At 40.7% G+C, this 17,575-nt stretch overlaps 1 protein-coding gene across 4 annotated transcripts in view; it reads left to right on the top strand.

The window, feature by feature from the left end:
- LOC129779740 (serine-rich adhesin for platelets) overlaps positions 1-17,575 on the top strand; it is a 466,395-nt gene that overhangs the window by 128,055 nt on the left and 320,765 nt on the right. For 3 of the 4 annotated variants that reach the window (XM_055787394.1, XM_055787395.1, XM_055787393.1), the window contains one exon: positions 6,100-9,506. In XM_055787394.1, the coding sequence (XP_055643369.1) occupies positions 6,100-9,506 (3,407 nt within the window). The remainder of the gene's footprint in view (positions 1-6,099; positions 9,507-17,575) is intronic. The other variant, XM_055787396.1, reaches the window with a different exon arrangement.

Genomic DNA, 17,575 nt, shown 5'->3' with positions numbered 1-17,575 from the left:
AAATCTGCGCCCAGAACAAAAACAAACAATAATTATATGGATTGTTTGCCTATATGTAAACATAGCAGGAGCTGATGATGGGGCGTCATATGATACCTTTCTGTTTCAGAGGCGGAGACAGCGTCGTGCCGAGCGAATAATTGGTGTGATATGCCGTTTCGCGTAATTAATTTGTTGTCGCACGAGTCACAGCGATCGATTTACTTTGCTAAAATAATTTAATTAAACAATGAGGGACATGATATCCCCCTGATTTCGCTCGCCCGACAAGCGATCCATTGTCGATTATTGGTGCGAATATGGAACACACCGTGGTAGGGCTGTACTTATCAACAACTCCGCATACGGGTGCGTTTGCGTTTGCCGCCTGCGAATCCTTTCAATTTCCTGCCAACAACGATTCATATCAGGGCTCCCGCTACAGTGTGCTGCTCAGATTGCTTGATAAGTCACGTTCTATTTCGAGGGACACATCAGTGCTAGTGTGGGTGTACAGGAAAGAGAAAGTGATGGTTTTCGAACTGTCTATAGTCATTCTGCTTTTCGGAAAATTTATGCCATGGCGCGTACCTTGGGGCGGATTTTGGTCTGCTACCTACATATTATGGTGGGACATTAGTCGAGTAGAAGAAGTAGTATAGGAGAAGGAGTGTTAATCTAATAAAACATTCTTTTGTCAACTAAAAAGGAAATTTCCAGTAGGACGCTTATTGAGAACAACATATTTGTGTATGTTAATATTACATTTTAACAATTATATGACACACACGTATTTAGGGTTAGTTTTATGGCGATTTTCTTATGAACCTAGGATATTGATTACACCTGTGAAAACATTCTCTGCAAGTAATCAATTCTTCAAACAAAGAGGAGCATAAGTGTTTATTGTAGCACATATATAGGGTTGGGGAAAAAGAAATGTCGTATTTCTGATTGAAATTTGACGCTTTATTAAACAAACTTAAAATTATCCAATTTAAGTCAAATATGCGCCGTTTTGTTCGCAAACTTGTTGCCATTTAGAAGGAAACTTCATTATCTCCCCCTTATAAAACCCCCCTCCTTATTTGCAAAAAACTCAGACAGCCAGTTTTCGCAAGCCTCTTTTGAGGCAAACTTAGTATCACCAAGAGCGTTTTGCATGGACCGGAAGAGATGATAATCACTTGGAGCCAGGTCCGGACTATACGGTGGGTGCAATAGGACATTCCATCCGAGCTCCCGTAGCTTCTGGCGGGTCATCAAAGATGTGTGAGGCCGAGCGTTGTCCTGGTGGAAAACAACACCATTCCTATTGATCATTTCTGGCCGCTTCTGGTCAATCGCCTGCTTCAAACGGTCAAGCTGCTTAAAGTGATTTTCGCATGTAACGGTTTCCACAGGTTCGTTTGTGGAATATTTTTTGGAATGAGTAGTAAATGTGATATGAAAACTCGCCAATCCAAGCTCAAACCAGCGTGCTCTGCAACATCGGTTTTCTTGTGTATTCACTATCCCTTCGTTATTTAGTATAGTTTGCCATTTTATTGCTTGTAGGTTAAAATTAATAATAAAATAAAATGTTCTTCTTGTTATATTACAATACTCCTTTCTATCCCCAGAGAATAAATCGTCTACAAGACTGTTTCTATAAGTATGACATTCTCCTTGAATTGTAAAAAAGTAGGTTCATTATAAACATTCTATGACGCCGCAAACAATGGCTTTCGGGTAATGGAGAAATTTTGTTGTCTTAGACGAGGGATTTATTTCACTCTAATACTGACCTTATCCATCAAATCGTGTATTGTGTACATTTTTTCATTGTTACGAAGTTCGAGTCGTTTTCGAGTTTACATTAAAGTTTTCAATACAACCGACGTTTCTACATATTCTACCAATTTGCTTGTCCAGGAAATTCGTTCAAGCATTTTACCTCATAGTTTGATTGCGCAATTAATTTGTTCGAAGCGTTTCACCCACATTGGATTGAAATATACTGCCGGACAGTATTCATTGCAGTTCGTTGACATAATTAGTTATAAATTTTACTTGTTGAAATACTTGAAATAAAATAATAGTTCAGTTAGTTTAATTTATACGAGAAATAATGCCATTTCGGTGCGATGGAGAGTTATTGGTATAAATCCGCAATTTTAAATAAATAAATAAATTATGTTGAGACGAACCAGTCCTGAAAGCTGAATGTCTTTAAAACTAATGAACAAAAAATAAGCTCTATGGACATTATGTGACTTTAGATTCAACCAAGCAAGCCACGTGAGCTTTTTAAGACCAAATCTAGTTCTTGGGAAATGTTCTGATATTTCAGCGAATTTCGAGCGCTATGGTCTAATTTGTACTTTCATGTGATTTTTGTTTTTAATTTTTTAATTTAGTGTATTGAACCAAACTTTTCGTCTTCATTTCTTCGGAGCCAATGCTGATATTATGTTATTCCGTATTTCGAATTTTCTTTGAGGCAGTATTCTAGTCTACAAATTCGAAGAAAATTATTTTTTTTCCTTCATATTTCTGTGATTTAGGCATTTAAAAATATACCATAGACAAAACTTATCGAAAATCCTATTAATTTATTAATTACAGAGACAGAGCCATTTTTTGATACGGTATCTAACCTGTTACGGCCATAATAATGAACTTTAAACGCGTTTTTCTCGAAACAAGTTTTTTCAAACTGGCGTACACGATATCTCAAGTTCTACTGAACCAATTCATGTCGAATTTATATGAATACAATCTGCAGGCATCTCTCTATCGCATAAACCTATAAAAATCAAATTTTCAATATTTTTATATTTCAAAAATATCGGGAAAGGTAAGAAAAATCGTTTAAAACCGTATTTTGTTTTTCAAACGGCCGTCATTTTGTCGAAAAAGGATTTTTTGACTTGTCCGAGGTTCATGCGATGGTGGCATCTTTACTGATTCAGAATCTGTTCGATTTTTTTTGTTTCAGATAACCAGGAGGGCTGGAATCGTGTACGCCATGGCACAACTTTATTTTTTAACCCTCTCACCTTATTAGCCATTAACTATTCTAATTATGGATATTTTTCTCCGTTAATTTTTTGTGTTATTGTTCAACGATAGATGAACAAATAATGATATAATGAATAGTATAAATATTCTTTGTTTTATTTTCACGGAGCTCGAAAAAACGTCCGGAATTCGTGTACCCCCTTAAAGCCACAAGTTTGTCATGAGTCATACACTCGTGACCTTTAGCGTGAGAGGTACGGATGTTCTGGACTATTGGTGGATTTCTTCTTTTTTTTAGTAAAATAAATATATTTCTAGATAAAATATAATTATCTTCCGAAGACACTTGTCCTTGTGAAGCTAGAAATATAAATCATTGTTTTCTTTCCACAGCTATAGATCCTTCGAAATCTTCAACTTGCAAGCGAATTTATCTGCGAAGACAGGTTTGAACATACCCGAACACCCCCTTTACGATTAGTGAAGTTACAGGTGTTTTACCCAGGATTTGTCTAGAGTTCATTTTTACATACGTTTAATAGGTTTTTAAAACATCCATTGTATTTGGTCTGAGCTTGGTTCGCTGGCATGGTACGATCGAAATCCTTTTCGAATTCTGATTCGTCTAACTGTACTATGTGCCGCGGTGAATCTTTTAGCCAAAAACGTCCGGAGATACCAGGATTACTTCAGACTGCCCTGATGGTCTTCGCTCATAGTTTCCGGCCATGTGTTTAATTTCTACGTTACGTTTGCTTTGCGCGATCCAACGTCAATGTTTCCCGGTAATGTATGAGTATGGCATTTTCAGTCGATTTCAGGAACTTGGAAGCCTTGTCTGGAATCAAAATTACGCATAATTTACTGTTACAATATCAGAACCATAAACACTATTCGCAGAACTATTTTATCCATCGTAGATTTTAACAAACGGCGTCGCAAAATTTTCTTAGAAAACATGAGAAGGCAACCGAGAGAACACGTGTGGAATAAAACAAACCGAGGATATGATTCGTAGTTTACGTAGAACTCTTTCAGTTATCTCTTGATTTTGCATTTCTGAATTCGAAAAACAAAAACTCTTAAGATTGAAATTAAAATACCAATATTCCCAGAACTGCCTAGGAGTCTATCTGTGGAACCGAACATGGAAGCATGCTTGTGAAATCTGAATCTAGTATCTGTATCCTGGAGACTGAAAATCTAAATTCGTTATATGAATCTAAATCTGAGTATAGAATTCTCGAACCTTGAATAGGCAGCTGAAATATTACTTCATAGCCCTCATCCTAAATCAGCTAATAATTAAAAATAGAATTACTACGGATGTGAATGGTGTGTTGCCGAAACAGTGCGTTTGGAACGGAATTCAAACAAAAAATGTTACAGGAGGGTTGTGCCAGAGACACGACCTCATAGTTGATGTAGAATGATGTTAGGCATTTTTTCTATATTGATTATAGATATGTTGTGGACCTGAATAGGATCGTTTAGTTCGATGTTTGGGTATTGTTAGTTCACTCCACTAGAGGTATAATCAAGTAATGGTGGCAGAAATATGGTGATTAGTTTAGATTGTGCATATCATGATAAAAAATACCGAAGTGGAAGGAGATCTGCTAAAATTGTCCTCTATGGCCCGGAACGAGATGAAAAGCATATATGGAGGGTGAATGAATGATTTCTTCATTTGAATTTTCGCTTTAAACCAACGAAATACCATACTAATTGCGTCAACCCAAATTTCAATTGGACTAATAACACAATAAAATGAACAGCTCAAATTAGATGATCCATATTCCTCATATTCCTCTTTTAACAAATAAATAAATGTAACTTGAAACAAAAAAAAATGAAATTAAAACAAAATTGCATATTCCATTCTTAACACACTATCAACCAGCCTAAGCGATATCGCTATCAGACGTCGCGTAGGGCAAAACCTCCATGTTTGGGCTGTTGTAAAGGCGGAGCTTACGTTGCATTATTGTCCTTCTCCTGCATCGCATTTCGAGCGAGTATATGTTCGTAATTTTCGCTCCCACGGCAACCTAGCACATGTAGGCAATGTGGTCAAATTAATCTTCAGCATTAACATCGCGGAAAACGGTTTTTATACTTGCTACACGGGTACAATTATTCACCGCTATGAAATTTGCTTCTTCTCGACAGCAAAACTAAAGGAGCGCGAATTGGACCAATCAAAATGTGGGATTTAGTGGAGCAGAAAATCCAGCACCATAGGCATAATTCACTGCACAGTCCCGTATTCTTTTTTCTATAGAGTGCAAATAAATGAACAACTGGGAAAGCGCAGATTGCTGATTGATTTTCGTCTAGATAACGCTCGACATTTTTCAATTGTTCAAATTTTCCCATGAAATATATAATTCCGGGAAATGAACACGAAATTGGCGCAATTTTCGTGATGTGGCCAATTTCCCGTTTTTCAATTTGCACTCCCCCCTATGTTTCCGAAAGACGTAGTCCTACGTAGTCCTACTTTTCAATAACAGAGGCTTTAAACTATAAATTTAATTCAACTCTAGCCTCGAAATAGGCTATTAGAAGATCAAACGAGGGAGGTTATTTGCATCAAATCGCGCATGAGACCCCGAATACGAGAGCCCCGGCAGCTCACTTGATTGGTTTCGAATTCCGTGTTAGAGAAACACATAGTGCCCTACACAAATGTATGCGAATTTATATTTTCTCGCTCGGGTACAAAAACGCCCACTTGTATATGTCATATTCTCTCGCTCTTGTATCGTCAGTGATACAAGTATATAGTATTCAATGAAGAATACTATAACTGTTTCTGAAGGTTCGTGGACCTAGTGTGCGCCGAAGATCTCAGCAAATGAACTTTAGACGCCTGAGGAGGATAGTGTATGAAAATCTTTTAATTATTCTTTTACCAGGTCCTGAAACAGCAATTGAAGCAATATCATAAAACTCAATTTGTACATCATTGACCTCTTTTTATTGCTTTTTTTGCTCAGTTATATAGATTATCTACATAATTGTTGAAATCATTATATCTATGTTAACTAAATGAATGACTTACGTACGTTCGACTTGCTCTAATTGTTATCTTTTTTTTCTCACCTTTTTCAGGACCCCTCGCAGTCTCGAATACCACGCATCGGAAACAGTAGCAGCATCAGTAGTAGAATACCCATTCCAGGGTCAATCCGTCCGCCCCAGTTTCAGTCTCGGCTGGCCAAACCGACACTAGTGCAGCCGGCTGCTATCTTTGCGACTCCTGTCAGCTCCCATCTGAGGCCCCCTCGAGTGGCTGCAACCACAATTGCTCGTTCCTACTCGGGTGACAAGCTATGCGGTGAACCGTTTCCCGTGCTTGCTGCGTCGACTCCCGGCCCGATATCGTTCTACTCGAAGCTACAGCTCGCATCGACCGAAAGCCTCAATGACTTCCAGCAGCGCGATACATTCTCCGCCGGATCCTCGAAAGGTCCTGTCGTAGACTACAGCGATGGGGATCGAATGCTGGTAGATGAATCGCTGGAGCTAGTTGGCGCTGGTAGTACGGATAATCTGGCCGATCCAGACCTGGGTCTCACCATGCTGCGGGCGGCATCGAGCAACGAAACCATCACGCTTAACAGCGATGGGAACGTCACGTATGAGGTGAGACGCAGCGGAACGTTCGTTGCCTCGTCCCTTGAGTCACTGAAACTCGGCGGTAGTCGAGAGTCACTGAATCGAACTAGGGAGAAGGATTCTTCGTTACTGACAGAGAAGTCTGGTGCCGATTCGCCCGGTTTGAACAAAACACACATCCTGGATATGGACGTTCAGGATTCGACCAGGGTGCTAAATTCTACAATGGTAACCAACAAAGCGTTGAACAATACACACATCTTGGATATGGACGTGCAGGATTCGACCAGGGTGCTAGATTCTTCGATGACCACCAACCGATTAGTTAATGTAACACAAAACATTCCAAATATTACTAAGGAGCTGGAGGCAGGTTCTGGTGCAGGTTTACCGCACATTCGAAGTGATAGTTTGCTGTATCATACCCATGAAGTGAATAGCCCAGATCGGCTGTTGCCTGCGGAGCCGGTGGCTCAGCGACCCACGAGACTGACGTTCAATTTGAACGAAACTACTGAGTTGTTGCACTTTTCCGATTCACCGGCGGCCCTTAACCGAACGCATGTATTCAGTTCAACAATGCACTCACCGCGAGCGGCGGGATCCAGCACAGACGCATTGAACGTTACCAGGGACATCGAAGGACCAAGTCTGATTGATGCGATGCATCTTAGCAGCCTACCGCTGGATACCAGCTGCGGTGAGACTACACTGGTGGCGGAGGATTTTGTGTTGCCCGAATCGAAGCCCTCAGACGAGATGGACGTGGATGAAAGTGGAGCCGGGAAAGAGATATTTGATCTGAGCTTGGATGAGCCGGTTTCCGCTGGGAAAGACGATGTTGTTCTGAGGCCGCTGGAAGGCCGATGCTCGATTGCTGCAAAGCAAAGGTATTCATTTGGGTTGGATCTGACCGAGTGCACGCTGGACTGCTCGATCGAGCTGTGCGATTCTTCGCTATCGTCTAATAAACCACCCATCAAGTCTCCTGTATCCAACAGTTTGACGAAACAGGGCTCGTTTGAGATGGACGAGAGCTTGGGAATTTTGACTCCCGACCAGATGAAGGAATTTTTAGACTCGACTACCACCAATACTAACAATACGAATAACCTTGAGTTGCAACTGAACGCTGGGTCCCACAAACATGGGCTTCACCAGTGCCGGATCGATCAGACACCTTCACCGGAGGAACTCCCCCTGGATCCGGTGGGAGTGAAGACTGACATGTCGGACATCATTCTGCCGTCGGAGATTCACTCGAACGCTGGCCCAATGATGTACCAGGAGATCTCACAAACGGATTCCGACTCAAAGACAGACCAAATGACGAAATCTGCTACGTCTAAGGTATCAAATAGTTTCATTACTAGCATTACGAGTATAACGAGTTTGGACACGGGTTATCAGGGTGACGGCGAAATGTCGCGACCGGCCAGTCGGGGAGCGGACCACTCGCCATCGAACGGGCCGCGAATAAAGAACCAAGGAGGAGGACCAGCGGCACTGGCAGCAGCTTGGAATGCTCAGCCAGCGGTTGCACCGGTGCCACGCCGACAGGACCCAATGACCGACAGTGACTTCTTCACCGAAAGCGATGCGGACGATGTTTTCAACCGGGGAGATCGAAGGGCCCAAATAATCGACGGTCAGTTGTATGGCCCGATGATGCAAGGAGCAAATGTATTTATTAACCAGCAGCCACAAAATGATGACTCTTGTATGGAGTCCAGTGGTATATTTACAGATGTGGACAACCGTGGCGATGACGATCTCGTCCACAGGCGGTCGGAGAATGACGAGCTGGCAGAACCGGAGTGTCGTGTCGAAGCGGTGGGGCAGCAGGCGGCCACACAGAGCGATATGAGTCCCGACACCTCGACGGACACAATCAGTAGCAGTAATACCGCGTGCAGCCAGAAGAAGCTAGTGCTAGTGGACGAACAAGCGGTCGGCACTAATTGTTTACATGATGCTTCAATGGTGTCGTCTATTAACACAAACGCCTCGTCGCCCGTGCAGCTTGCCGACAAGCTCTTCAGTAGTGATTGTGAAACGCCGGACAGCCATCATCGGTGTGACGTCACCAAACACGTTGTCACACCTGTGTTTGGTCCAACGGTGGCGACACAGAATCAGTCGTCATCATCGCCATCATTAACAACCACTTTGGTGAATGGCAGACTGTCAGATAGCAGCGGCGGCGGCGTTGGTAATGTTAGTGTCGAATGCGCAACCAGCTTAGCCTCACGCGGGGTCTCGAATACGAGTACCGACAGTTTGTCTGGTGCGTCCGTTGGTAGTGGAAGTATTAGTAGCGTCAGCAATGGCAAAAAACTCAATTCCACCCGTAAACAGCAGAAGAATGAAACAAATTTGGTGCTCAAAAAGCATGAGATGAAGTCATGTTCGACGCGGCTATTCAAGGACTCGGTGGTCAGTTCTTCGCGCAGTGTCGGCGGAAGTGTTCTCAACCTGAATGGTGGTGGCGGTGAGTGCGAAAATCAGGAAAACAGACGCCCCACCAATGACAATCATCATCGCGGCATCGGCGGCGGTGGCGGCGGTTATGCACGTGGTGGTTTCGGTGGTGTGAGCGGTGGTAGTGTGGGAAATTTAAGTTTTATCAAAAAGTCGGCCACTCCGAACAAATGGGATGCAGTGATGAATAAAATCGCCGAGAATAAGGCGGCGGTGGCCAAGAGAAATTTTAGTGATGTGAAATCGAAAATCAGCTGTGGCAAAACGGTGGCGGCTTCGCTGTCGTGTCGTGTCGATTCGCCGGCCTCATTGAAGAGTCCACCGTCGGAATGCAACAGCATTGGCAGTGGGAGTCGCAGCGTCGGGGCGGCGCCAAAATCGGTCGGTGGGAAGCGATTTGTTTCCGGCTCGATGAAACGGTGAGTATGTCACAACATAAATAATTCCCGAGATGCGCGCCGTCGCTTGATCGATTTTTCGGTTCACTATGCCATTCATTATGTAAACACACAGAGACACAACCTATCTCGCGGAGAGGCTCGCGAGTAGTGGTTCCAAAAAAGAGTCGTCATTCATCATCAATAATTCAAAACACATCTCGTATTGCCATTCGCGCGTGTTTTGTTTCGCTGCGAATTTGCTGATGTGTGTGCGGCGACTGTTTCATTCAATCCATACATGTTTGTTGATCTGTCGAAATGTTTTTTTTCTGGTTTGTTTTGTTATGATTACGCGCTGAAATCTACCAATGGTATGCTGAAATCGGTTCGTAAGCATCAACATGGAATGAAATATTTGTTTACCCGGAGTATGTGTCAGCTATGCCCATACTTCGTGATAGGGGAAAAAGAATTCATCAAATCTGAATAATCATCGGAAGAATACTAATGAACAGCTCTCGTCACGTTGATTTATCTTATCATTGAATGCTTGTCATGTTTTATTTTTATACTTGCACTTTGCCGAATGATCGGTTTGCTGTGCGGATTGTAGGATCTAAGCTCAAATCGCGAACCATTATTCTTCTAGGCTTTCAACGCTTAACAAAACTTCTTAATGCGTACCCTCTTCCCGAGTGCTAATCATACTGGTTCATGGTTCCTTTCCTTTAGAAATCCTAGATTATTGAACCAACCATTAAAAAATACTATAACATTCTATTATTAGGCCTCCAAAGTCATCATAGTGATCATAACAAACTCTAGTAAATAGTACTTTGACGAGAAGAAGGTATCTGTAGAACGTAGGGCCACTCGAGAAGAAGAATGTTGTCGACAATGCTGTGTAACTCGTTAGGACGCACCGTAACTTGTAATGGGCTTATTATATCGGCAATTAAGCTGCATACATTGATACTAATTAATATCAATTATTCATTGGTTCAATGGCTCTAGTCGGGGAATATCAGTTCTACCGATCTGGTACCAGTCTAATCGATTCATAATTGGATAGAATATATACAGCTTGTGTGGCTCCCGTTGTCGAATGATGAACGACACCAATACCATGTCGGAAGTTTCGGGTTCGATTTCCGTTCTAGTTGGGCGGTTTTTCGACGAAACTTCTCCAATGTTGAGAACCCATGAGCCAATAATGATTGTATGATTTTTGTATCTTATCATGTCGGATTTTTTTATGAGGTTGTCCAAATACATCGTAAATACAAACAATCGTAAAGAAATTTTCACTACTGAAATAGGAACACTTTCAAACCAACTGATGTCAAAAGATTACAGAGCCGCTCACTATACTCTGTCCAACTTCTATAAGACCACTCTGATTCTATTTCGTTGCATCACAAACAGAATTTCAACAAGACACATTCATACATTGTTGAATGCTTAGAATAAAGTATATTTAACGTCAATTTCGTTCTAAAGAGTTGTTTGTTTATTTATTGTGGTTAAATATGATAATATCAGCTGTCCAGTTTCTATTAGACCATTTCAAAACTCATAAGGATTATCAATGAAAAATTCAAAACGATCGGCTGATTTACATGCCAATAATTGGCTACCTTGTCATTTCGGCTAATGACCTGGAAAATTCGTGTTGGAATACTATTTATCATTTTCTCGATATTTTTCCATGTTTCCGAAATTGCGACCTTGAGCTCTTCAATAGTGGTGTACAGTTCCATCAGTATAGATTCTGCGTACAAGGATCCCTCTAAGGTTTTGAACAGGATTCAAGTGTAAAGAGCAAGCCGACCAGTCCAAAAAATATTCATTGTATCCATTGCTTAGTTTTCTTGCTGGTATGAATAGTAGCATTGTTTTGCCGGAATGTGAATTTCTTGTGACAATATCCACACAAAAACGATAGAAGAAAGGATTCCAGAACATGTATGTAATATTTGAATGATGTGAAAGCTATCTTGAGTTTTCCGGTTGCACAAAATCCCGCCCAAACCATGCATGAGCCTCCACCAAAATTCCTGGTTGAAAAATACTGTTCCTTATTACGAAAATCACGTTAGTACCCCCAGGACCATCCAAATTGAACTTTTTTTCGTCAGAGAAGATAACCTATACATTGAAGAACTTTCCGTGATGGCATTTAACAAAATGTATTCTTTGGGAAATATTCCTTGTCACAACATACCATGTTCCACTGTCGGTTCATGTGAGCTTTGGCAAAACTCAGACGTCTTCCGATGTGTGATGGTGTAAGATTGTCACCCAAGTAAAGGGCGAACACGAAATTATTGCGACACATTCAACAGGGCATAACATTTTTACCATTGGGTGAAAATCAACCAAATTTTGCACACTTTCTCATTGATGTGTATTGTCTACATGCTGTCAAACTTAAAGTCGTGTTTTTCGATTCAACGAAAATGGAGGTGAACCAACGCGAGTCGAGAGAACAAATTCTTTCAAAACACCTGGAATTTCCTGACCTGTTGCACCGGCAGTTGGGAAAAACGTTGAACATTCACTATTCAACCGTCTCCAGAGTGTTGAAGCGGTTCCAGGAGCGGTTGACGTTGGACCACGGCAAAGAAGCTGGAAGAAAACCGGGACCGGAGAACAAAAAGACGGAGGGAAAGGTGAAGCGGATGATTAAAGCAAATCCCAACGTCTCAAGCCGTGATTTGGCTAAAAAAATCGGCATGTCGCAGAGCTACGTCCAGAATGCAAAGAAGAGAGCTGGACTACATACATACAAGGTACATAATTAGCGATTAGCGGCAACAATCGACGGCTAAAACTGGGGCACGGAAGCTCTACGAGAAGATGCTGACAAAATATGGCTGCTGTGTGATGGACGACGAAACGTATATTAAAGCCGATTTTAATCAAATTCCGGGGTTGGAGTTTTTCACCGGCAAGAGCAAGTTCGATGTGAACGACAAATTTAAGAAGAAGAAAATGTCGAAGTTCGCCTCCAAATATCTCGTTTGGCAGGCCATCTGCTTTTGCGGACTGAGGAGTGAGCCTTTCGTGACAAAGGACACAGTAAATGGCGAGATCTACAAATCTGAGTGCCTCGAGAAGCGCCTTTTGCTGTTCTTGCAGCAGCACGACGAAGCTCCGCTATTTTGGCCAGATTTGGCATCATGCCACTTTTCTAAAAAGTGTCCTGGAGTGGTATGAGGCCAATTCTGTCCATTTTGTTCCAAAGGACATGAACCCGCCAAACTGTCCGGAGCTGCGCCCGGTGGAGCAATATTGTATAATAATGAAGCGGGAACTTCGGAAGAGCAAGAAGACAGTCAAAGACGAGAAGGACATGTTAAGAAAATGAAAAAAAAACTGAGAAACTGGTACCGGATGACACTGTAAAGACTTTGATGGAGGGCATCAAGCGAAAATGCGTTCAATTTTACACTCAAGGCTCCATCGATTAACTTTTCTTTTGATTTTTGAAGTAAATATATGTAGGGTAAATGATCTTGGTTTGTCCAGTCGAAAATATGATCATGGTTTGCCCACTTTTTTGAATGCTCTAATTCAGCGCTCCTGTGTCAAATAAGGCCTTCGAATGTTTCGAAACATATAAATGAAATTGCCTTTTACATGATTTATAGTAGTTTGATAGTATATTTTTACGAAATCACATGTTTTAAAGGATTATAAAATACACCTTCTATTTGTGTCAATGCGCCCCTCATTCGAGCTAACTTTTAATCGATCACCAGATGATTATTTGGCACGTATTCAGACCATTTCTGGATTACAACACTTATAAATATTGTAAACATCATGCTTGCTCACCATTTGTATCGGATTTACATAGCTAAACCATTAAATTAACGCATTTTGATGAACTCAATTCTGATCATGAGTTGTCCAATTCAATAATGTTGTTTTGTCCACATGATTTCTATGGCAACCGCTTGGCGCGCTGCAGTTTGTTTATGTTTGTTTATGGTGTGCTTCGTACATAGCAGAAGTATGGTTTTTCTGTGTTGATTGTGTTGAGGTGAACACTTCTAAAATGCCCAAGAAAAGGCAATATTCTGAAGAAAGCCTAAATTATGAATGAATCAATATGATGACAGTAAACTCAAACAATGATAAATGGAACTTCTAATTGTGAATTCAAAAATGGAGATTTCTAAAACCGGACAAACCATGATCATTTTTTTGGGCAAACCATGATCAGAGGTGGTCAAACCATGATCATAATTCTTCTTTAAGGAAAATCGTTAAAAAACATAAAAATTTGAATAATTTCAACACCTTATGGTAGTATTAGCAACTAGAGGCTTGGGGCTTTGCAACAAACCCAAACTCGTATCGATTATGTGTGATTTTCATGAAGAAAAATCGATTTGCATTTACTAGTTGCGTAAAAACACCCCAAATTGGACAAACCAAGATCAATTACCCTATAAAACTCCCCTAAAATATTTTGGTTTGATTCTAAACATTATAGAAAAATTGGCATGACATTTTCGGTGTCGCAATAATTTCGTGTTCGCCCTTTAACATTTAAATTGAAATATTGCTTTATTTGCATAAGCGGTTTCGAGGTTTCCGAAGCTGTTCTAGCTTTTTCCCGCTTATCTCGGTCAGAGAGGTTGATTTACGTGGAGCTCTCTCCTTCCTACCGTATCCTCGAGGATTCGCCAAATAATTGAGCATTACTTGATGGGGTCGTCCAATCCGACGAGCAATTTGTTTGATACCAACATTTTCTTAATGAAGTGCATCGATTTGTCTTTCTTCTCTCTTCGTGAGCACTTTTCCCTTCGGCATTTTCCAGATTTATTGATCAAAACATCTACAACAATGGAAAATGTAACTGGTCTTATAGGAATTTGACACTCGAAAAATACAAAAACATTCGTTTACGCTCAGCACAAATCATGCAGTGTATGGTAGCCACCAATACCTACACACTAGAATGTAAATTGAAGCATTGTTTGTTTACAATGACATAAATCAGCAGGATCATCACCTGGTCCTATAGAAGTTGGACAGAGTGTAAGGTCCCTACTAGAAAATTGTGTTACCGTTTAGAAATTAGTTCTTCAATTAATTAAGTTAGATATAGAATTAAATAAATTAGAGTATAGGAAATTTCAAATGAACTAGGTTTTAAGTTAGCTATAAATATAATTACACACACATATACTCACACCGAACACATAAACCTGTTGTCGGGCGAAAACGCCATAAAAGCCGTGGATTGCGCAATAGATATTTGATAAGCGACATCCGAAAAAGGGAACGATGGAAAAAGGAAAGCACTACTGGGTCTACAATAAAAGCTCTTTATCCAAGGCACAACAAAAGCTATTAAAGTGATCCCGATTATAGAAATTCAAATAAAACATTTGAAAACTGCAGTTCGACCTGAAAGGACGGAAGGATCAGGTATGGATTTGGATAAAGAGCAAGACCCAGTAGTAACTCTGGACTTTCAATTTTTTCCCATCAGGACCCAATATTTTTGCCCTGAATTCAGATTCCCCGGAGCGAAACGATTTTGAGGAAGATTGCTGCCGTCCACGAAGCTCTGCAGCAACGAGCAACTTGAGTTACCAACCCTATAGTAACTCTTCGAGCTACCGCAAAGCTCGCGGCGCACAGGTTTCGCTCGACAACATCCGGCCGGCCACATCACACTGACATATACCCAAATGTAAGTTGAATAAACAAAAAAAAAAGGAATCTATCTGTGTTTTTACTTGTGAACTGAATCCTTGATTTGTGCCCAAAAAGAGAGTGAGCCGATCTTGAGCCTCCGAGTGTCAAGCTCGAGCTAGCCGAGTTAAAAGAGGCAGTTGAAAGCCCACCCTCAATGGTCCCCGTGGCTTAGACCAGGGATCGAGGGCTTTTCTAGGATTAGCCCTTCTGGCTAGTCTGACATAATTAAGAGAAAGTAACAAATGGCGCCCAACGTGAATATATGCAAATCAAGTTTTCAGTAATCAAGTAATACACTATAGAAAATAGGGTGATAGTGAGATAGGGACGGTTGTTTCAAAAATCGATTAGAATTTCGAAACGGTAGCGTTGCACGAGCGACTCCAGTAGAATTATCTGAGTTTAGGCTTACTAGTGCGCGTACACTCATAAAAGTGAACAGGTTCTGCTGTAATCACATCAAATACCGGGAGTGAATATTCGCATTTTACTGAGAGAGAATAATGATTATTGGGTCTTGATTCATCTGAGGCAACTCAAATCCATTCTTGTTTTGTTTTGTGGGAGTTTTGTTTATTGTAATTGAATTCTTGTATATATATATATACATATATATAATAGTTTTATTGTTTAAGAATAATTTTGTCTATATACGTTGAACCTGAAAAAAAAATAAAAATTTATTAATAATAAAATGGATTTGCTGGAGTTGTACAGACACATACATGTGTCTCACCTTTCAATTGAAGAGGTCGAACATGAACTTTTAATAAGAAATGTTTATTTCGAGTCTGATGAACATGAGAGTACCAAGAGAAGGAAGTTAAAGGATAAAATTAAATTAGAAACAGAATCAAAAACATTTACAGCATCCCAAACACGAAGGGAAATTACTGAGGAAATATTTATAATCAAAACGAAGTTGGAAAGGATCGAAAATTTGCTTGCGCAATGCAAGGTAGATAACTGGCAGCGTCAGAAACTGAAAACACGCCTCACTCATTACCGAGTTAGAGTGCTGTTGCTTTTGAAAGCTCCTAGAGCAGAAGAATATTTGTCAGGGTTTGAGTCATTGCAAAAGCAGACTACGCGGTTAATGCAAAAATATTATCCTGATATAAGTGTTACACATAAAGCTTCGGAAACAACACAAATAGAGTCAGAAATACATGAGGTGTTACAAGAAGTCAGGAGTGAAATAGAGGAGTGGAATGAAACAGGTAGGAATGTCGGAACTGAAGACGACGAGACGAGTGAGAGTGAAGAAATAGGAGCCAATGGCAAACAACAAGCAGGTGAATCGTCGAGAGAGAAACCCGAAGAAATTTTAGGCATATTGGATCAATATGAGCAGGGACAATTAAACAATACAGAAGAGCTGATAAAAATGTTTAAATCATTTGTACTTCAGACCTCAGAGCAACAGAAACAGATGAGAGAGAAAGAAATTGCGGAGGAGGAAAGACGGAAGAAAGAGTATGAGGAGAATAGGGATCGAAAAAAGAAGTTAGAAAAATTACTGGTGAACTTAAATGAAAAGCTTAAAACAGAGTCAGATCAAAACAAGTGCTCCGCTAGCCGAAATTGTAGTAAGCAAGTTGAGGAAAAGGGAGAAACTATAGCCGAGAGCAGTATCGAGAATACCTCTAGCCATATCGAATCGAATAGTAACATGAAAACTGAGAACAACAAATCGATCCTCAAAAATCACCATAATTCTTTTTCCGGAAAACATGATGGAAAGCATCACCGAAAAATGAGCTTTTCGTCATCCTCATATAGCAGTTCTTCTTCTTATGAAAGCTCTGATTTTTCCTGTTCTAGTGCTGAGAGCATCTGCTCAAAAGCTCCGAAAAAAATACATAAAACGAAACATAGAAGTTTGAAGAGAATACCCGTTTCGGAATGGAAATTGAAGTACGACGGGAAAGATCAAGGTCGACGATTGATCGAATTTTTGAAGGAAATAAAAATGCACTGCAAAGCGGAAGATATCTCGGAGAGAGAATTATTCCGATCTGCATTCCACTTGTTCTCAGGGCGTGCTAAAGATTGGTTTATGGATGGGGTTGCAAATCGAGATTTCCGTAGTTGGTCTGAACTTAAACGGGAGCTCAAACGCGAGTTCTTGCCACCGGATTTAGATTTCCAAATTGAAATCCAGGCCACTAATCGCCGGCAAGCGCGTGGTGAGAAGTTCTCCGATTATTTTCATGACATACAAAAACTCTTTCAGTCCATGACTAGATCAGTGTCGAACCGGAGAAAGTTTGAAATAATCTGGCGCAATATGCGTTTTGATTATAAAAATGCATTGACGGGAGCGGGAGTAAAATCAATGTCAAGATTGAAAAAGTACGGTAGAATAATCGATGAGAATAACTGGA

Source organism: Toxorhynchites rutilus, chromosome 3 (assembly GCF_029784135.1).
Source record: "Toxorhynchites rutilus septentrionalis strain SRP chromosome 3, ASM2978413v1, whole genome shotgun sequence".
Taxonomy (NCBI): domain Eukaryota; kingdom Metazoa; phylum Arthropoda; class Insecta; order Diptera; family Culicidae; genus Toxorhynchites; species Toxorhynchites rutilus.
This window is presented reverse-complemented; position numbering and strand designations above follow the sequence as displayed.